At 33.7% G+C, this 22,430-nt stretch overlaps 1 protein-coding gene across 1 annotated transcript in view; it reads right to left on the bottom strand.

Annotated features, from left to right (window-relative positions):
• Positions 1–22,430, bottom strand: part of CNKSR2 (connector enhancer of kinase suppressor of Ras 2) — a gene marked incomplete at its 5' end in the record, with an annotated part of 233,171 nt that overhangs the window by 195,056 nt on the left and 15,685 nt on the right. Inside the window, 2 exons of the mRNA XM_040468808.1 lie at positions 5,851–5,938; positions 19,046–19,248. Of these exons, the coding sequence (XP_040324742.1) occupies positions 5,851–5,938; positions 19,046–19,248 (291 nt within the window). The remainder of the gene's footprint in view (positions 1–5,850; positions 5,939–19,045; positions 19,249–22,430) is intronic.

Below are 22,430 nucleotides of genomic sequence, written 5' to 3'. Positions count from 1 at the left end.
TTACTGGTAGCTTAAGTTTAATACCTATCTTCAGATACTGCATACAATTCCAAGTGAATGCAGTGATTAGTGTGTATACAATGGCTGAATGAGACCATTAGATGGACACTGACTGTAAACTATGTCATTTAAAGTGTAACTATTTGTCTATGTTGTGCTCTTTTATCAAACAAAGCAGTATTACTTTATATAACATTTTTTTTCTTCTGACAACTTGAATTCATTTTAGAAAATTTGGAAAATACAGAAAAGTAGAGTCGAAATGAAATAAAACCACTTATAGTTTCATTATCAACTTAGCTATTTTATTTCATTATTTTATCAACCTCATTCCTATTGCTATGAAAGGTAGTAACAGACTAGAGCCCAGAAAAACTTGGTACCAAAGATACGACATCACCTAACAGTAGAAAAATAATAGATTATTTATTTATTTTTATAATTAATTCTATTTTTTAAAAATTTTTTTTAACGTTTATTTATTTTTGAGACAGAGAGAGACAGAGCATGAACAGGGGAGGGGCAGAGAGAGAGGGAGACACAGAATCTGAAACAGGCTCCAGGCTCTGAGCCGTCAGCACAGAGCCCGACGTGGGGCTCGAACTCACGGACCGTGAGATCATGACCTGAGCCAAAGTCAGACGCTTAACTGACCGAGCCACCCAGGCGCCCCAATAATAGATTATTTTAAGAGATGATTTACAAACACTAATATATCATGCTTGTAACTGTTTCCTCAAAAGATATTTTTTGTTAGCATTCTACATTTGCATAGTGTTTCAGAAGTCTTGTTCGCTTTCATTCTATCTTGGAAAAGTAGTTATGAGGATCAATACTCTTATTTTAACTCAGTAAATAAACTAAGATGTAAAGTGATGGGTATCTTTAGATATCTCTGGGGTTCTTTTTTAAAAATATTTTTTAAGTTTATTTTTATTTTTTTAATGTTTATTTTATTTTTGAGAGAGAGAGAGAGAGAGCAAGCGAGCAGGGGAGGGACAGAGAGAGGGAGACAAAGAATCCAAAGCAGGCTCCAGGCTCTGAGCTATCAGCACATAACCCAATGTGGGCTTGAACTCATGAACTCCAAGATCATAACCTGAGCTAAAGTCGGACGCTTTAACCACCTGAGCCACTCCAGGTGCCCCTAAGTTTATTTATTTTGAGAGAGAGATAGCACAAGCAGGGGAGGGGCAGAGAGAGAGGGAGAGAGAGAATCCCTAGCAGGCTCTGCACTGTCAGTGCACAGAGCCTGTTGCAGGGCTGGATCTCAGAACAGTGAGATCATGACCTGAGCCAAAAGCAAGAGTTGGACACTTAAGTGACTGAGTCACCCAGGCACCCCTCTCTGGGGTTTTTTACATAACTAGCAGAGAAAGAACGACAGCTTTTACACAGGAGATGAAATAAAATGAGTACCAATTCAAGGATCTAATACCAAATATTTCTTGGAAGAGTACAAATGAGCATGTGCTAACCAGAGGGGATAACTGGATCTCAGGTCAATTTATTTTACCAAGTATGTAATGCGCACCTACTATATATGAAAATCAGCAAGACACCATTCTTGTCTTTAAGAAGTTCATAATCTAATGGAAGTTAGATAATTATTATTCAAAGCAGAATATAACTTTCATAGGTAAGATGTGAAATGCTATGTAAAGTACTATTTAGTATTATGCCATAGTTTTTAAAATTTTATTGCGTTGTTCATATTAGGACTTTAAAAAAATCCAGTATAATTAACATACAGCATTACATTATTTTCAGGTGTACAATACAGTGATTGACCAATTCTATATGTTACTCAGTTCTTTTCATGCTAAGTGTACTTCTAATCCCCATTATCTATTTCACCCATCCTCCCCTCCCCCTGCCAATCACCTCCCCTCTGCTAACCACCAGTTTGTTCTCTGTTTAAGAGTGTTTGTCTCCCTTTTTTTGTTGTTAATTTTGTTTCTTAAATTTCACATATGAGTGAAATCATACGGTATTTGTCTTTCTCTGACTGATTTATTTCACTTAGCATTATACCCTGTAGGTCCATCCATTTGTTGCAAATGGCAAGATTTCATTCTTTTTTTATGGCTTAGCAATATTCCATTGCATGTATACACACACACACACACACACAACATACAACAAAGAATTATAGCTAATGAGTCATCAAACAGGACAAAATGGAATCATAAAAAATAATTAATGAAAACATATACAGAAAAGAAAAAGAATAAAGAACATATGGTAAACATAGAAGACAAACAGCAAGGTGGCAGTTACGATTCCAATCATATCAATAGTTACATTAAATATAAATGGTCAAGTAGGAAGAAAGTACAAAGAGCTGTGGGATATAGTGAAAGTTTCATGAATGAGGCACTTCCTAGAGGCCTTAAAGAATAGAACATGATTTTACCAGGCTGAGAGAAAGATATATAGGACATGTTCTGAGGAGACCACGCACCATAAAAAGATGAGACACAAAATCTATTTTATTAACAGTAAGTCATCCACATGAAGTAGACTACAATTTAAGATATATGGTAGTACTGGAAGGTAAAACTGAAATTATGGTAGGACCATACTTGGAATGCCCTTGAATTCCAAAGAAAGGAGTTTGTAATCAATTTGGAAACTAGAGGAAAATTGCTAAAAGTGACAAAATTAAAGCTGGGCTTTGGGATGACTAGTCTGAAAGTGATCGATTCTATACTTATAAGTAAATTACATGAGGATGTCAGGAAGATGTATTTTATGAAGAGAAATTGGTATCTTAACATTTTCCTTAAGATACAACAGAAAGGGTGTAAAGTAGATGAATTAAGTAATCTGGTCAGGTACAAGTTGGGAAGGAGTGGGCAAGGCAAGAACCAGAACTACCTATGTATAGAGGTTTTTGTTCAGAAGCATCTTAAAGGTGATGAGTGGAACAGGACATGTGATAGGAAAATGAGAGTGAGGTAGAAGGAACTGTGGCAAAAGAGCTACTGAACTTTAAAAAATAGAAACAGGTAATGTTAGAACAAAATGTCCTAAGAACGGCAAGGCATCCTCTTTAAACCAGAGTGTACAGTGGGTGGAAAGTACAGAAGGTCCTTCTACATCTGAGTATATTTGGAATATTTCAGTTAGTTGGAGTGTTTTCAATAATTCTGTATTTGGGCAAGACAGAATGTACATCAAGTTCAACTTCTGAAAGCATGTCTCTATACTCTACCATGTTTCCTGAGCTATAAACAGCAAAACTTAAACCCATTAGTGTCTTAAAGTAAATTCCTAAGGAGAATGTTGAGCCACATAGTACATCTGTTAAAGGTTGCGTTGACAGCACAAATAAGCCTTTGAGGGTAATATCAGAATGGCATATGTTTGTTATGAAGTAGTTGTCAATAGCAGGTATTCATACATTCTGGAACAAAAGCTGAATCACTTGTTATTTAGATGGTATGTTCTTAAAAATAGCAGAATAGGTGGGAGTTAGTCATATCTGACAGAAATCGCACTTCCACAACTGGACAATTTCTCTACAGGAAATCTCAATTCACTGAAAATAATTTCAGCCATTCTTCTCAATGTAACATCTGTAGGTTAGAATGACAAAGGTATGTTTTGGAACCTGTGAGTTCTAAACATAGAAAACTCTCCATATATGATCTCACTGTACACTTAAAGGTAATTTTTTTCAAGATCACTTTGTTGATCCCTTTTTGATGTGAGAAAACATTATGCATTAATTAAGGGAAAATGAATACACCTGAGTACTCTTCTTCAAGATTTTCAAGAAAACATCATAATTGCCATTTAGATTTGCAGTCTTCGTTTTTAAGGCAACAGAGAGACAGCCAATTACTCAAAAGTAAACTTTTAAATAGGCTATCCAGGTCCAGATGTTTGGAGGAGACACAAGAACTAAAAAATTCCCACTTTCTGTCATAATTATGCTTGGAAATGAAGTTACTTGGCAAGATGATATCAGATGGATGGCATTCTCATAGAATTGACAATAGGAGTTTCTCATGTATAAAAACTTGAAAAATAAACTTTTAATTCTTACATTCAACTTCACCATCTGTTCATTGTTTTGGGTCTCATGTATAAATAAAAAGCTTAAATAACACACATAATACAGTTATCACAGATCTTCTCATTGTAGCAGTTAATAATTCTTATATTATTATGATTGTTTAATACAGATTGCTAATGAGCACTATCTATATTAAAAGGTATGAAGAGTACTATAAAAATACTGTGTAATATGCATCTCTAAATCAGAGAGAATTTCTCTCTCATAGTAAAAGAAAGAAACTAATACACTGTTGTCCATATCTCAAATCTTTGGTTAAGTTTAATGCCTTTAAAAGAAATCAAGTTTTAAAAAATACATTTTTAAAAAATGTCATGGGTAAGAATAATAACCCATAGGTTATATTATTGCTTTTTTACTCCTGGGATCATAATGCTGCTGGTCCGCAGACCACACTGGACTAACAATGCCCTAGAACGTTCACTTGTCAGCAAAAGATGGCCCAAGGGGCAAATTCTATCTGCAGCTTTTTTTTTTTTTTTTTTTTGCAAAACAAGTTTTATAGGCACATAGCCACACCCATTCATTTACACATTGTCTAACGCTGCTTTTGCACTAAAACAGCAGAGTTGAGTAGTTTCAAAAGGCCCTTATTGCCTACACTACACAGCCTACAAAACCTTAAATACTTAATATCTATCTTCTACAAAATGTTTGCTGAGTCTTGTCCTAAAACGCCACTCTTCTCCCCATCATCCAGTTGAGACCTTGTAAATTCAGAAATTACATTTACTGATATCAAATATAAAGACATGCAGTGAGACTGTTAGGGTATCTCAAAGCTCATAAAAAATGTTCACTCTCTCCATGCATGTCTCTGAGTAACAAAGAGTTGTTGACTTTATCATTGCCATGATATAACATTGATGAATGTCTGATGTGTTCCACAATTAAAAGTCACAAAGTTACCCTCCTTCCTATAATTATCCCTGGTAATAAAAGACAGGGAGTAGAATAAAAAATTAAATCATCAGTTTTCCCCCAAATCTCCTGTATCATCTTATTTTATTGTCTGCTTTCTTTCTGAAACACTGGATAGGTTAACAAATACCAACCAGCACCCAAGAAAGCAGTGTCAGCAAGAGGCTGCCATCAGGGCTTACACAGCATGGTGGCTGCAGGCTTCAGACTTCTCAGATGTGTTTCATTATTAGATTTAATTAAATTTTATAAAATATGTACTAGTCAATTCATCACTCTATGATTTCTCCATATCTCATGACTGGCTTGATTTATATTAGTGGCGGTACTCCTGAAGGCATTTGATTTGGGGATCCCTGGTTTGGATAATATTCAAAGTAAAAATAAAATCAGGTCACATAAAGGGATCACTGTTAAAAGCTATTATGAGTATTTTTTTCATATGTGCAATATATAAATGAAACTAATAATTGTACTAATAAAGAACAGTGTCTTAGAGCAAAAGTCTTAGACTGTTATCTAAATGGGGAAATTTAATTTTGTGAAAGGCAGTACAGTCCTCCCCACTAAAATGTGAGATTACCAGACTTATGATCTTATAATGATTTCTCTAGAAGTTCAGTATACTTTTACATTTTTACATCTTCTGGTAAATAAAATGCTTGTTTATTGGGATATATGAATAGTTTCCCAAACCACATATTTGGTTTATTTAGAACCATATGTCTTTAAGTAGAAACTCCCAAACCAGTATCTTACAAACTCTTGGTAAAAAGGAATACTATTCATTGTTTGAATATGAAATAGATAATAAATTAAGAGAAGGAAATGTTGCCAGCTAATACCTGTTGCACAATTGTTGTTAATTCCAAGCAGAGCTGTATGACATTATTCCTTGTAACTGAATAGTCTGTGACAGCAGCAAATGGTGACCTATAAAGGGAAAAGGAAAAAAAACATAGTGAATAATAGGAACAGATTTTGAAAAGTCCTAAAATGCAATGCCTAAAGTTAAGATCTTGAATAATAGGAAATGAGTTGTTCTGAAGTTTACGTAGTGAAAAACAATATTCAGGACATATTTAAGAAAAAAGATTCAGGAAATGGCTGAGAACAGAATTAAATTCAAGAAACATAATGTTTGCTTTCTATCAAATTTCTTTTTTTAGTTTTTAATATTTATTGGTTCTTCGGTATGTAGAAGGCGTCTACACTACGTCTACAATAAAACACCAAATAAAGGAGTACTTTAGGCAAAGACAACATTTTAGTTTATTTTCAAATGAAGATTTTCAATACATTACTTTCTTGAAATACTCACAATTCAGGGCTGACACTGACAGCCAACACTGAAGACCTATGTGCCAGTTACTGTTCTGAATGCTTTACATGTACTAAGTTATTTTCACAAAAACTCTTATGTCAATAGGCACTATTATTATTCCCATTTTACAGATGAGAACGCTGACAAAAAGGGTAACAACTAGTAAGTTGTAGAACTGCTATTCAAACCAAGGAAGTCTGAGCCCACAAGTCAACAGAGTTAAACACTAATATACTGCCTCTACCGATTTACCTAGGTTTTATCTTGTACTAAACCAATCATTTATGTCACTTCATAGCCTTTTTAAAACAACTTGGTACATATATAATAAATATATTCTGATATAAGGTTTATATTTACAAGGATGTTATGAACAAATAGCAGCAAGCAAGCAAGAGTTTTGTCACCAAATGAATTCACAATGACTTTCATTACTTCTTAACCTCTCTCATCTGTGAATGACAATGAGGTTTTGTAAGGCCAAAGCTTACAGGATTTAGGAGACCCAGTTTAATGAAAAGAAAATAAGTCAGTAATATAAAAGAAGGTATGGAGGTGAAAATTTAGTAAAATTATTGAATCCTTAGTGCTTTAGGCCTACTCTTTGATATCTCTTCAGGCAATTTACTGGGAAGGCTTATATGGAACCACTTCCTGATTACAAACAATTTGTTTCTTCTAGGAAACTACAACTCAAGCACCTCCCACTCTCACATGGGTTCATATAAGAGAGAAGTCCTTTATTTGCTATTTTTAAGCTTATATTTCACTCATGTATTTTTCATATTGGCCGTTCTATTAGCTATGTAATTATTTTCCCAAGACATTTTTTTCTGGTTTTATTTTAATCACCCACTCATCATGACAAGTGCACTCCTTAATCACCCACCTCCCCTTTGGTAACCAACCATCAGTTTGTTCTCTATAGTTAAGAGTCTGCTGGGGGTACCTGGGTGGCTCAGTCAGTTAAGCGACCGACTTTGGCTCAGGTGATGATCTTGCAGTAAATTCGAGCCCTGCATCAGGCTTTGTGCTGACAGCTCAGAGCCTGGAGCCCGCTTCAGATTCTGTGTGTGTGTGTGTCTCTCTCTCTGCCCCTCCCCGTCCCCTGCTCATCCTGTCTCTCCCTCTCTTTCTCTCTCCTTCTCTCTCTCTCAAAAATAAACATTAAAAAATATTAAAAAAGAGTCCGTTTCTTGCTTTGTCTTTTTTTCCCCTTTGCTCATTTCTTTTTGACTCTTAAATTTCATACAAGTGAAATCATACGGTATTTGTCTTTCTCTGATTGACTTATTTCACTTAGCATTATATCCTCCAGGTTTATTCATGTTGTTGCAAATGACAAAATTTCATTCTTTTTTATGGCTGAATAATATCCCATTGTGTATATATACCACTTCTTTATCCATTAGATAAATGGATAAATTTATCCACGAATGGATAAATCCATGAACACTTGGGTTGCTTCCATGTTTTAGCTATTGTAAATAATGCTGCAATAAACATAGGGGTGCCTTTATCTTTCTGAATTAGTGTTTTCATATTCTTTGTGAAAATACTCAGTAGTGGAATTACTGGATCCTATGGTAATAGTATTTTTAATTTTTTGAGAAACCTCTATACTGTTTTCCACTGTGGCTGCACCAGTTTGCATTCCCACCAAGGGTGTGGGAGTGTTCCTTTTTTCCCCACATCCTCACCAACACCTTTTGTTTCTTCTGTTGTTGATCTTAGCCATTCTGACAGATGTAAGGTGATATCTCACTGTAATTTTGATTTGCATTTCCTTGATGGTAAGTGATGATGATCAACTTTTCATGTGATCATTGGCCATCTGGACATCTTTGGGAAAATGTCTGTTCGTGTCTTCTCATTTTTTTTAATTGGTTGTTTTTTTGGTGTTGAGTTTTATAAGTTCTTTATATATTTTGGATACTAACCTTTTGTTGGGTATGTCATTGGCAAATATCTTCTCCCATTCAGTAGGTTGCCTTTTAGTTTTGTTGTTTCCTTCACTGTGTAGAAGCTTTTTATTTTGATGTAGTCCCAATAGTTCATTTTTGCTTTTTTTCCCCTTACCTCAGGGGGCATAGCTAGAAAGAACTTGCTATGGCCAATGTCACAGAAATTACTGCCCGTGCTCTTTTCTAGGATTTTTATGGTTTCAGGTCTTACATTCAGGTCTTTAATCCCCCAGGGTGTATTTTTCTATATTTACTTAGAAATCTATTTATATTATATTTATATCTAATTTATATTTATATATATTTATATCTAAGAGTTATCTGTATTTCCTGAATGGTTTCCTGATCGGTGATGCTGAACATCTTCATGTGCATATTTGTGCATATATATGTGTGTGTGTGTGTGTGTGTCACACACACACACACACACACACACACACACACATATATGTCACTCTTTAGTGAAATGTCTCCTTAAGCCCTTTGCCAATTTTCTATTTGGATTTTTGGTATTCTTACTATTGAATTTAGAGTTCCTAACACATTTTGTATACAAATTCTTTGTTGAATAGGCGACCTGTAATATTTCTTCTCAGTCCCTAGAATGAGCCATAGCTTACCTTTCCAACCCCTTAACAGGAACTTTAGCATACCAGGTTTTTAATTTGAGGTCAAACTTGATAATTTTTCTGGATTAGACCTTTAGGGCTATATCTGAGAAAATCTTCACGTGACCCAAAGTCATATTTTGTAACGAAATTTGTATAGTTATATGTTTCACCTTTAGCTCTGTAATTTATTTTAGTGTCAACTTTTATATAATGTGTGAGGTCTGGCTCGAGTTTCACTTTTTGCCCTGATGCCTATCCAAGTGTTCCAAAACCATTTGCTGAAAGGCTATCCATTCTCCACAATCAAAAATCTAGGTGTTGATCCTGTCACCAATACCAATTTTGATTACAATGGTTATATAATACTTAAAATTGAGTAATTTATTTTTCAAAATTGATGATCTATTCTTGTTTCTTTGCTCTTTAATATAAATTTAGAATCATATAGCCTGTGGCTATTAAAAAAACCCTGTGGGAATTTCTATATGAATTTCCTTATATATGTAGGGAGACTTGAGAATTGACATTTTTACTGAGACTTCCAACCTATGAATACAGTATACAGTATGTGTCTCATTTATGTCATTTGATTTTCCACATCAGTGTTTTATAGTTTTCACATACTGATCCCATAGATATTTTGCTAAATTTATATGTAGGCAACTCACTACTTTTGGAGCAACTGTAAATTGTACATTTTTAATTTTGGTTTCCAGTTATTCATTGTTAGTATGTAGGAATACAATTAACTTTTGTGTGCGGACTTTGTATCCTACAACCTTGCTATTTACTTACTAGTTCTAACATGTTTTGTAGATAGCTTGGAATTTTCTACACAGGGATATATATGATCTGCAAATAGGGGAAGTTTTGTTTTTTCATTCCAATCTCTAGTCCTTTTATTTCTTTTCTTGCCTACTTCACTGAATGTGACTTCCAACAGATTATTAAATAGGAGAGGTGAGAGCACATAGCATTACCGTATTCCCAGTCTTAGGAGAAAACCATTTATTTTCTTAAGGGAAGTAGAAGTTTAGCTGTTCCTTTTTATATATGCTTTATATCACGTTCAGATACTACCAATCTGTTGCTACACTTCTGAGTAGTTTTCTAAAGAATGGGTACAGGATACGCATTCATTACCAATTACCAAATTACCAATTACCATTACCAAATGCTCTTTATACATTAACGGTTACGATCATATGATTTTCATTTTTTAACCCACTTATGAGGTGGACTACACTGATATAATTTTAAATCCATTTATGTACTTATTTATTTTTAGAGAGAGAAAGAGCAAGGGAGGTAGAAGAGAGAGAATCTTAAGCAGGCTCTAATGCAGGACTCTACCCCACGACCCTTGGATCATGACCTGAGCCAAAATCAAGAGTCAGATGCTTACCTGAGCCAACCAAGCATCCCCATAGTGATTTATTTTTAAGTGTTAAAGGAGCCTTGTATACCTGGAATAAATTCCACTTTGTCACAGTATATAATTTTATTTATATATGGTTGGATTTGGTTTACCAATATTTTGTGGAGGATTTTAACTTGTAGGTTAACAAGTTAACATGTAAATTCATGAGAAATGTTGGTCTGTAGTTTTCTTTTTTTTATGGTCTTCATCGAGTATTGAGATCAGGATCATGATCATCTCATAAATTGAGATGGAAGATTACCTACTTATCCTTTTTCTGGAACAGACTGTGTAGAATTGGTGTTATTTCCTCTTTAAATATATAGAGTTCACCATGGAAATCATCTGGGCCTGGACCTTTTATACCCCATTACACAAGGTTTCTAAGTCTAATTCAATGTCTTTAATACTTACAGGATTATTCAGAGTATCTATCTGATCTTAGGTAAGTTTTGATAGTTGGTGTTTTTCAAGGAATTGTAATTGGTCGATTTAATCTAAGCTGTCAAATTTATGTATAAAGAATTATTTGTAGTATTCCTTTATGATCCTTTTATTTTGACTGACTTCTCCATTGTGTTTCTGTTTTCAGTTTCAATGATTTTTGATCTTTTGTCATTATTACCCTCTTCTGCTTGCTTTAGGCTTATTTTTTTTCTTATTTTTCCATTTTCTTTTATTTTATTGTAAGAATACTTAACACAAGATTACCCTCTTTACAAAACCTTAAATGTACAAGAAAATATTGTTAACTACAAGTACAATAAAAACTACGGGTTAACTACAGGTGTAATATTTTATAGAAGACCTCTAGGACTTTTTCATCTTGCTTAACTGAAAATTTACACACAATGATTAGCAATTACTTTCCTATTCTCTTAAGATGGAAACTTAGCTGATTGATGAGATCTCTTTTCTGATATAAGCATTCAGTCCTATGCACATCTCTTTCATCACTGCTTTATCTGTGTGCCACAAAAATTATGATTTGTTCTCTTCTCATTGTTTAACATATTTTTTTTTACTTCCCTTGAGACTTCCTCTTTTATCCATGGATTACTTAGAAGTGTGTAGTTTGATTTCTAGTTTGATTCCATTATAGTTATAGAATACACTCTAACTGGATTTTAATTCTCTTAAATTGTGTTGAAGTATGCTTTATGAGGCAGATATTGTCTATCTTGGAGAATACGCCAATGGGCACGTAAAAATAATTTGTATTCTGCTCTTGTTGGATTAAATACTCTAAAGATGTCAATTATATAATGTTTGGTGGTGTTATTCAGTTCTTCTAATTCTTACTGACTTTATGTCTGGTAGTTTTATTAATTTTGAGAGAGTGGATAGGAAGTATCTGATTATACCTGTGGATTTGCCTTTTTCTTCTTGTTCTATCAATTTTTACTTCATGTACTCTGAAACTCTATTGTTTGGTACATACATCTTAGTAATTTGTTTCCTCTTTTTTCAAATGTCTATATGCTCATCTCTTACATTTTGATATTAAAAATATGCATGTAATATTCACATAGTACACATCAATACTCTGCTTCTCTCATATGTTTGTTGCAAGTATTTATTTTTTCCAGTTTGTCATCTGTCTTATACTTTGACACATTTTTCAGTTTTATGTAGAAGTTAATTAGTATGTTCATTTGTATTTCATTCCATATTTAAAACACTTAAGTCTTTGTACATCTAGCAATTATTTTTTGTCTATATTTTCTATAATTTTCTTATGGAATTGTTTTCCACTTAAATAAATTATATACTTAAAATGATTTAGTAAACAAAAGGTAGTGTTTTATTATTATTTTCCAAAGACTTTACCTAGTGTCTCAATACTATTTGTTAAATGAGTCTTTCTTTTGTCAGTGGTTTTAACATATTGTTTTCTAAATGATTCTATATAGCACAGCCTATTATGGGCTGTCTTCCACTAATCTATATTCCAAAACTCAGTATATTTTTCATCATAATTTACTAAAACAGAAAGAGACATTAAGAATTCAATTGGAAAAAAAATGTATGTAATTGATTAATCTATGTTCTCAGTTAAAAAAAATTAACCTCTTTGTGAGGAACCAACTTTAAAAAATCTATTCTCATGATAGTTTTATAAAATGGATTGTAGAGATATTTACTGCATAGGTGTATCTAAATTTACTACAACTCATTAAATTGTACACCTAAAACAGGTGAATTTTACAGAACGTAAATTAGGCCTCATTAAAACCATTTTTAAAAAAATATGTAAAATATAACACTTCTAAGACAAAATCATTAAAAAATAACTAAAGGCCATTTTTACTGCACTGAAGCATACAAATTGGCATTTTAATTAAGAATTCAAAATGCTCTGGCATGAGTACAAAGAGTTTGGGTTCCTAGGTTCGAAAAGGTCAAAGTCTGTTAATAAAATTTCAAAACTTCATTCAAAAGTGATAAGATGAAATACAGCATGGTTTTTCCCATAAATTTGATCTTCAAAATATATAAAACGAAGAATCTATTTGATGACAGAATGCCTGTAGCAAACTGAATTCTAAGGCGTTTTCCACTTTCTTGACCATTCACATTTCATGTAACACAAGCTTCTTGCTCAAAATTAAATGTAAAAAAATCTGGGGGAAAAGTAGACACAAACCAAAGAAAACACTGATTTTCTATTTTAGTGAATTCCCCTAAAGTTTTTATTTCAAAGGCAAATCATGTACAACCATACTAAAGAACTATTCTTATTGTGAAGATATTAATGTTTGGTACGATGATTTTTGGCTATACACATACATAAATAAATGAAGAATGACAGACAGAGTTCCAATCTTTGTGAGTTACCAAAGATGATTACTCCATCATGACTTAAAGATCATCTGAGATACAGAAACAGATCTTTGTAGAGTAAATGAGCATGATGAGTTCATAAACAAAACATAAAAAAAAAAGAGAGAAATTTATTCTTCAGTCTGGAAAAAAAAATCCAAGCTAGAGCTCAGCCTACTTAAAAAAAGAACATAGTGACTCCAAGTAAAGGAAATTAAATTCATGGCAGGAAAGCTTCTTGAGGCCAGAAAGTTAAAAAGAAATTCTTGGCTCATTAATAAATGGCCACTACAGGAACTATCCTATTTAGAACTTAAAAGTTAAGCAACTGTTCCTCTTAAATCATCATATAGATAATACAATGCTTATATCTATTGCAAATGCAAATGTTGATGACCCTCTAAGACAGTATTCTTTATATGTTCTTTTCAAACAAAAGTATTACATTTATGGAAAAGTTATTAATGGTTCAGAAATGCTAAGCAAATTAGAAGCCAATAAGGAAAGTTAAAAAGCTAAGAAGTTAAAAAGGACATCTGGAATGCCTTACTATTTCTCAGGCTGGCACTGCTGAGCCTGAGGGGCAGTCCATGAACAGCAGCAGTGCTAACATTAGTGCTTCTCTCTGGAACAAGTACCAAGTGAGAGCAGTGAGCACAGGAGAGGAAAGAAGACCAAAGAATAGGCCACAGTATGTGGTACTGTTTGTGGTAGTTTGGTTTTTATAATTTTTTCCTGGTATAGAATTCATTTTTGTCCTATAGTTTCCCATCATGAAAGAAATCAGTTCAACCATTTTTTTAGATAAGGCTAAAGATTTCAAAGAAAATATTTTTTCCTTATCACCCTACTCTTATGCTTTAAACATTTAAAAGGTTTTCAATGATATAAAAAGATATCTCATTGATCACTTCAAAACAGAATGGTCTTGAAAGGTATTTTAGAAACATTAGAATTATATATTAATACTAAAAATGAGAGAAAATAATAAACTTTCAGTATAAATAGCAAAATAAACTTTTTCTATAAATAATACTTAGAATACTGTTAATGATGTTACTGTACATCGTGATAAATACAGTAATCCATAAACCCGCAAGTATAGATTGACTTGGCAAAGCCATATAAAACTGTAGGAAAGATGAGGTGTGAAGAACAGCGGGATTCAGGTTAAAAATAGACAAGTAAACCATGCATTGAAAATAAACAGTAAAGCTACCAAATGTGATTCATGTCTGAAGCTTTTCCTCTGGAAAAGGCTGCTGCTTCATTCAAGTTAATATTTAAAATGGGAGAAAAAAAGCAATTTTGTCACCATTTGATTTTATATGATTTAACAAACGTAGGGGTGCGTGGGTGGCTCAGTAGGTTAAGTGTCAGACTTCGGCCCAGGTCATGATCTCATGGTTCTGAGCTCGAGTCCCGCTTTGGGCTCTGTGCTGACAGCTCAGAGCCCGGAGCCTGCTTGGGATTCTGTGTGTGTGTGTGTCTCTCTCTGCCCCTCTCATACTTGTGCTCTCTCTCTCTCGCTCTCTCTCTCTCAAAAATAAATAAACATTAAAGAAAAATTTTTAAGAAGAAATGTAAGGAGCTGGTTTTTAAAAATGAATTTTATTTGAATGAAAGCTCCACTGAAATTGAAGTTTTTGTGAATTGCAAACATTTTTTCTGTAACTTTTAATTCTTAAACATTCAAAAGGTTTTCAACGATTTAAAAGATATCTCACTGAGGACTTCAAAGTAGAATGTGAACTACACTTTATACAAATAAAAATTCTATATAGTGATTTTTAAGTATCCAGGCAAAAAAAAGAGAAAAGTTGCACTCTTGTTCAGCACTTGAAGAGCAATACCAAAATGAAAATAAATGTTTATTTATGCAGCATTTCTAAGAATAACTTCCTCAAAGTTTCTGAGAATTAGTCAACATTCGAAAGGAGATGTAGCATGACAAAGGAAAATCACAAATGAGAAACAAGAAGCACTTTGGTATCAGACAAAAATAGATTCAAATTTTAATTTTCATGCTAGATGAATGACTTTAGGCAAATTACTTACTGTTTCATATGTAAAATGGAGATGATACCTGCCTTATGAGAATTCAATGAGTTGATATATAGAAAGCATCTAGTTCAGTATCTACAAATATATTAAAGATTTTCACCTATTGTTTCTTTTCCTTTTTCCCCCTTAAAGTGATACAAAGGAAATTGTAATAAACCCATATCATATTGCTGTGCATGCAAGTTCTCCCCAAATGCAAAAAAATTTTTGATGAAAAAATATATATCACTGTTTCTTTAAATTAAAATAAATCTACATCAACAGATCAAAATATTAAGAATTTTTGGTCAACATCATTTCTATGGAATTTTATAATTAAATACCTAAGTTTTATGTTCTTCAAAAGCAAACAAAAATAAACAAGGCACAGTCTTACATTTTATAAAGAAAGCATAAAGAGATTAGTTTTGTTCTAGAACTTAAAAATATTAACTAAATTTATTTAGAGAAGAGGCAGGGAGTTAAATCATGATTCTATAAGTAATTAACAAATGTTGTTAGTGTTCATTCTTTGATATTATTTAGAAGGAAATAAGTTGGATATATTGCTCATATAGCTTTGGTGAACAAGGTCAATGAATTATAGAATATTAGTGCTTAGAAGAGAACTTCAAATTCTGCAGGTTTTACATCTTATTCTAAAAAGAAAATAAAAACAGAAGTTAATGTTCAAGATTACCCAGGACTAGAGGGAGAGCTGAAATTCAACTCTTTCTCAGCCTTCTACTCCTCTGCGCTATTTCATGATGCATTTTGGCTGGGACTCAAAATAATGGTAATTTAGAACACTGCTCTTGTGGCTATTCTAGCAATGATTATATGTTTTGTTTCCTGTGTAGCTTGTAGGACATAATGAAACAAGAGGACATGTGAAATGTTGTCTTGTGTTCTTGTTGCTACCTAGAAAACATTTTTTTTCTTTGAAAGGAATAAAAATATAATTTAAATACAAACCCACTAATAATCTCTGACAAAAGTCTGGGTTACTTGTCAGGAAAACAAACAGCCTAAACATTTCACCTGGCATGGTTACAGATAAAGTTCTATTACATTTAAATTGATTTCAGGACCTTCTGAAATTTAGCCAAGGAACAGTTAAGATATTCATACAATCCATGGCAGAGGAGGAAGCAAAGTTAAGCTCCCAAATAAAGAAGTAACCATTCATCATTTACCTTTCCTCTTTCCTAGCACCACTATGGGATTAAGAATTTATGAAAAGGGGAAGTTAATATTACACAAAACTATTCCAAACTACACACCACTTCAAAGAAAAATTTCTTCAAAGAGGAGATCTCACTTACTTTTTTTTTTTTTCAACGTTTATTTATTTTTGGGACAGAGAGAGACAGAGCATGAACGGGGGAGGGGCAGAGAGGGAGGGAGACACAGAATCGGAAACAGGCTCCAGGCTCTGAGCCATCCGCCCAGAGCCTGACGCGGGGCTCGAACTCACGGACCGCGACATCGTGACCTGGCTGAAGTCGGACGCTTAACCGACTGCGCCACCCAGGCGCCCCTCACTTACTTTTTTTTAAAACAAAATTAATGTTTATTTATTTTGGAAAGAGAGAGAGATAGAATGTGAGTGAGCAAGGGGCAGAGACAGGGAGACACAGAATCGGAAGCAGGCTGCAGGCTCTGAGCTGTCAGCACAGAGCCTGATGAGGGGCTCAAACTCAGGAACCTTGAGATCATGACTTGAGCTGAAGTCCGAAGCTTAAACAACTGACCTACCCAGGCGCCCCATAGAGGAGTTCTCACTTTTAACTCATAACCAACTCACGCATCCAGTTTTCATGACTTCTAAATAAAACCACTAAACTGGACAACACATATATCCTGATTCCCTCACGCACCACACACTTTCAGTCCTTACCCTACCTAATCACTTAGCAGCATTTGATCTTACAGACCTCTTCCTTTTCCCCATAAAACTCTTTACTTCCATCTTAAATGTTCTCACTACTCGCACAAAAAAAGGTGATGGATGTATTAACTAATCCTACTGCAGTAATCATTTCACAATATATATGTGTATCAAATCACCATGTTGTACACCTTAAACTTACACAGTTATATGTCAATTACAGCTCAATAAAGTTGGAAAAAAAAAACCAATACTGGATTCTCAAAAAAAAAACCCACAAAAATTTAAGAAAACCTCTTTGTTCCCTTGTTCATGTTTTCTCTTTCTATGAAACAAACTCAAAACACCATTGATGGATTTTTATGCATGTGTTTGTATGTGTTTTTTGTATGTGTGTATGCACTCATATGTGTTTGTAGGTTAACTGGCATTTACTAAAAGCATCTTCTTACATGATAAAAATAACGTTACCATAAAAAATTATGTAATACAATAAAATGTGAGAAACTATCGTAGTGTTCTAGAAGCTTTTTGTATGTTTTTATAAACAGCCATATCAGCCACAAAAAAGTAACACCATTCTCTAATTATTCTTTTTATTAATATATTTCACAAGTACCAGTGTAAAAAATATATATAATGAAATTTACTAAATACAAATATTGAGACCGAGCAAATTCACAATTATAGAGCAGATGATAGTTTAAGAGGATGTAACAAAAATTGAGAATGTGTTCTTTACACTTTCTAATTAGTGAGAAGCCTTCTGAAACAAATATATTACACTGCTTAAGGACTAAGCCATATGTTAAATATATTTTACCTAAAGATCATTATGAAACTTGTAGAATTTATATATTTAAAATGTAAACAATTTAATCAGTTGATAAATGTAGTTTAGACAATGATGAGAATTAAATTTTAATCATGTCATAATGGAAAAGAAACACGCTGTCCACCAATTAATTGTCAAAAAGCTAATAACACAGAGCTTAGTATTAAGATCTGGATTTATTATCATCATGCTGTATGTTATTATTAATATATATAAATTTAGATAATATAGAATAAAGTTAAATTATCTTAACTTTTACTTTAAAAATACAAATACTTTATTTATAATATAAGGCCTCATATTTTTAAAAAGCCAAAATGTTATATATATAATATATATCCTACTGACATTTACTCAAGAAAGAATTCTGGTAAAATTTTATATTGCTGGAGTTTCTTATGAGAGATAAAATGTTTTTTAAAATTTGGTTATGTAACCATTATAACATAGTACATATCTCCTACAACAAAATTCTAAAAATGAAAATAAAGAGCTTAATTTTTTAAATTGTAATTTGTTTTACCATTACAATGTTTAATCACATATTCAGTTTTAATCTTTTTCATTTTATATCATGAAAACTTTTGTTATTTTATGTGTTCCAAGACAAATAAAAACTAAACTAGAAAAAAAACCTAAAACTATGTTTATGATATCTAAGATTGTGCAACGTGAGTAATAACAAAGGATGAATAAAGCAAGGGTAAGAAGACATGCAATGCAATCTATGAAAGTGTCAGTGTCTAATTACCTTACTTAAAACAGCAAATAGAATCCTAATGGTCACTTCCTTAAATATGACCAATTAATTCAAAGAATAAAGAAAATTAGGAGACAAAACAGTTCTATAAATCTTGTTATGACAGGCGAAAATGACTTTGCTTATAAAGCAGTTAAGGTATTCTGAAAGTGTCAGGGACTAATTATTAATTGGCTACGTAGATATAAAACTTTACAAACAATTAATATCTATTTGATGATACCCTTATATTGTGGTGAATCATAATTAGACACTTGTCACTTGATATTCCTCTACCTGTCTAATCCTTTCACAAGAATACATGAAATGATGTTATATTCAAGCTAGTACCTGAGGAGGATTACTTATGAAACATGTGGAAGATTTTACCTGTCCAACCAGGCAAGCAGACTCTTGGCTGCTCCTATCAGGTCCACAACTGAAGTCAAAAAGTCATTTGGCAATTTTCGGCTGGTTCTCCCATCATAATGGCCACTCCTTCTCCTCCCTGTTATAAAATTCTGTAGATTTTTGGCAGATGCATTCAACTTGTGAGAAAGGGTTTTTAGATTCTCTGTTTCCAAGCCATAATTCTGAATTTTAAAAAGAGAGAAAACAAATAAACTTAAATTCAGTATTACATTCATTCACTAAGATATTTACTGAGTACGTTACTATGTACAGGTAACAAAATTAGTATTTAGAATTACAAATGACTAAGATAGTATTCCTGGCCTAGCAGAACCCACAGTTAAGTGAGGATCTGGGGAAATGTCAGATAAACAAATCACAATAAAATGTGTTAGGTGCTAATAATAACAAGCAAAGGCTTGAGGGCATTATATCTTGGAATTCTGCCACGCAAGAAAGAAAGATCACTAAGACACATAAATGTTTTTCTTTTAAACCAAGTCCATTTAGTTGTGAAATTCATTTTTATCAATAATTATCTTTAGTATCTATTCTATTAGCACATGCATAGTCATGAATGTAGATGCTATTAAAAATTCTGTAGTCTCAAAGTGAGTAAAGAAAGCACAACTCAACTATAAAATGAAAAAGCAAGAAATAAATCTTATCCAATATAGCTTTATTCTGTGTCCTCTCCATGACTCACATAAAAAATTTCTTCTACAATATGGTACAAGAAAAAAATGATTCCTTAGTGAAACCAATAAACCTTCTCCTTTTTATAACAGAAATTATGAAACTAAACTTATTTTTATTTTTGTCATGGTTACATTAGCTCACAAATATGAAGCATATCTAAAGCAATTATACTGATTTTTTGCTAAGTATATTTTCTTACTTTCCTCGGTCTCACTTTGAATTTCTAGCAATATTTATTATTTCACCATAAATATTGCCTATATATTAATGTGGAAAGAAGTTATATGAATAAATATTTATAAATAAGCTTTTTTCTTTTTACTGCATTCAATAGGAAATACTATAAGACCTCCACAAATAAACTTTAGGGAAAGATTTCATAAGTTACAATTAAATTTTTTTTTGACATTTTATTTATTTTTGATAGAGACAGAGCACAAGTAGGGGAGGGGCAGAGAGAGACGGAGACACAGAATCCGAAGCAGGCTCCAGGCTCCGAGCTGTCAGCACAGAGCCTGACACAGGGCTTGAACCCACAAACTGCTAGATCATGACCTGAGCCAAAGTTGGATGCTCAACTGACTGAGCCACCCAGGTGCCCCAGTTACAATTAAATTTTAAAACAGCTAATTGTGACTTGTAAAACATCTCCAAAAAAAGCTTGTTAACCTGCCCAAAGGATGACCTTGATCAAACTATTCAGCAGCATGTACATTATTGTCACATATAAATAAAAAATGTTATTTATTACCTTATAGAAAATCATAAGACCCAAAGAATTTTAGATAGCCTCTGAGGCCCAAATAAATTCTAATTTTGACTTACGCTCCTTTTACAGTTGAGAACAATGTGGCACAAAGAGATTCTCCCCTGTGTTTAGAGAGCTTAGAGTAGACAGAGTTCAGAATGGAACTACAAGTCACCAGGCTATATGTGAGGGGATGCATAAGCAAAATGGGAGATTAAAATACTAGGGGTATGAAAAAAGGAAGCAAATGGCAGAATAAATTTAGCTGTATTAAGTCAACAAGCACTGGGTACCTACTTGATATGAAATTTCGATTTATTTCTTCTATAGTAATTTAAGAAAAGTAACTTAGAGGAGAAAAAGGAGGGATCAGAGGAGTTTGCACACTTAAACATTAAATACCAAGTTATGTATGTTACCAGTGAAGATTTAATAGTGATACAAGTCTGAAAGTTCTTTGCTAAGAATTTAAGAACATTCCTTTTGGAGTCATGGGCTTGTTTTTTAAAAAAATAGTCTATTCAACATTCACTACTAAATATGAATTGCAATATTCTCTCAAGTAAAAAGGTTTTGTTTGCACAAATAAAACAACATTCTCTTCAGATTCTCTTGCATCTGAGTATGGATTATCTGTGAAGCATTTGGGAGATTTTGTCCAGTGTGGCAGTATATTAAGTAGGAAATCTTTTTATAAGGTTATTAAGGATACTCTTTAGTGGCTAGATAAGAACAACTTATAATTATATCAAATTATTTATTCACTTATTTGGCTTAAAACAACAGAAATTTATTTTCTTGAACTTTGGAGATCAGAAATCCAAAATCACTATCACTGGGCTGAAGTCACAGTGTTGGCAGGTCAATGCTTCTTCCGGAGGCTCTAATCTTGCCTGTGACAGCATCTGGTAGTTGTTGTCATTCCTTGATTTGTGGCCATTATAACTCCTGTCTCTGCTCCTGAGATCACATGGCCACCTCTTCTGTGTGGGCCAAATCCCCCTGCCTCTCCCTCATTAGGACACTTGTGATTGGATTTAGAGCCCACAGGGATAATCACAAATAATCTCCCCTTGTAAAGATCTTTAATCACATCTGAATATGCACATTGCTCACTCTTTGGAGGAAGGATAAGGCCTTCTGCAAGTTGAAGGACATGTGCCGGTCCCCTCCAAAGCTCATTCCCAGCTGCCCTTTGGAGACTATATGAACTAAACTTAAATGATATATCTGAAATGCTTTCCTGACATATTTTTGGAAGTTTTCCCCTGTATTAAAGCATTTTTCTTGAAGTAGAAAAGTATTTTCATTTTTAATTTTTGTGTATTAATGATTTTCATGAAGAAATATTTGTTTACAAACACATTATAATAATTTTTTAGAGAAGCTCAATGATAGTAATAGTTCATTAGAGAGGAACCTAATCAGGCCCTGCCTGTGCTCCAGGGACTGTGGTACGGGGTCTTCCAAGCTCTCAGTTCACCTCCCAATGGTCTAAGAGAGTCCAGACCTGGGAAGATGGTGGTGTAGGAAGACGCTGGGCTCACCGCGTCCTGCTGATCGCTTAGATTCCACCCACATCTGCCTAAATAACCCAGGAAAATGCCAGAAGACTAGCAAAACGCACCCTCAGGAGGCAAGCGTAGACCAGAGGCCCACGGAAGAGGGTAGGAAGGGCAGAGAGGCGGTGTGTGCTACACAGACTGGCAGGAGCCAGCCGGGGCAGTGGAGGGGCAGCCCGCCCGGCAGGGCAGAGCCCCTGAAGTCTGGCTTGCAAAAGCAGAGGGGCTGGACTCCATGAGTTCCGACAGCCAGCAGGGCTTAACATCTAGAATGTTAAAAGTCAATAGCTCTGCTATCAGAAAGCGGGAAAGGTGAGAGGATGCCAGGAGGGAGAGTGTTGAGCCCCAGAAGACA

This window comes from Herpailurus yagouaroundi, unplaced genomic scaffold, assembly GCF_014898765.1.
Source record: "Herpailurus yagouaroundi ecotype Mexico unplaced genomic scaffold, PumYag 67793, whole genome shotgun sequence".
Lineage (NCBI taxonomy): Eukaryota > Metazoa > Chordata > Mammalia > Carnivora > Felidae > Herpailurus > Herpailurus yagouaroundi.
Note: the sequence above shows the minus strand (reverse complement) of the source record. Positions and strands in the feature narration are given on the sequence as shown.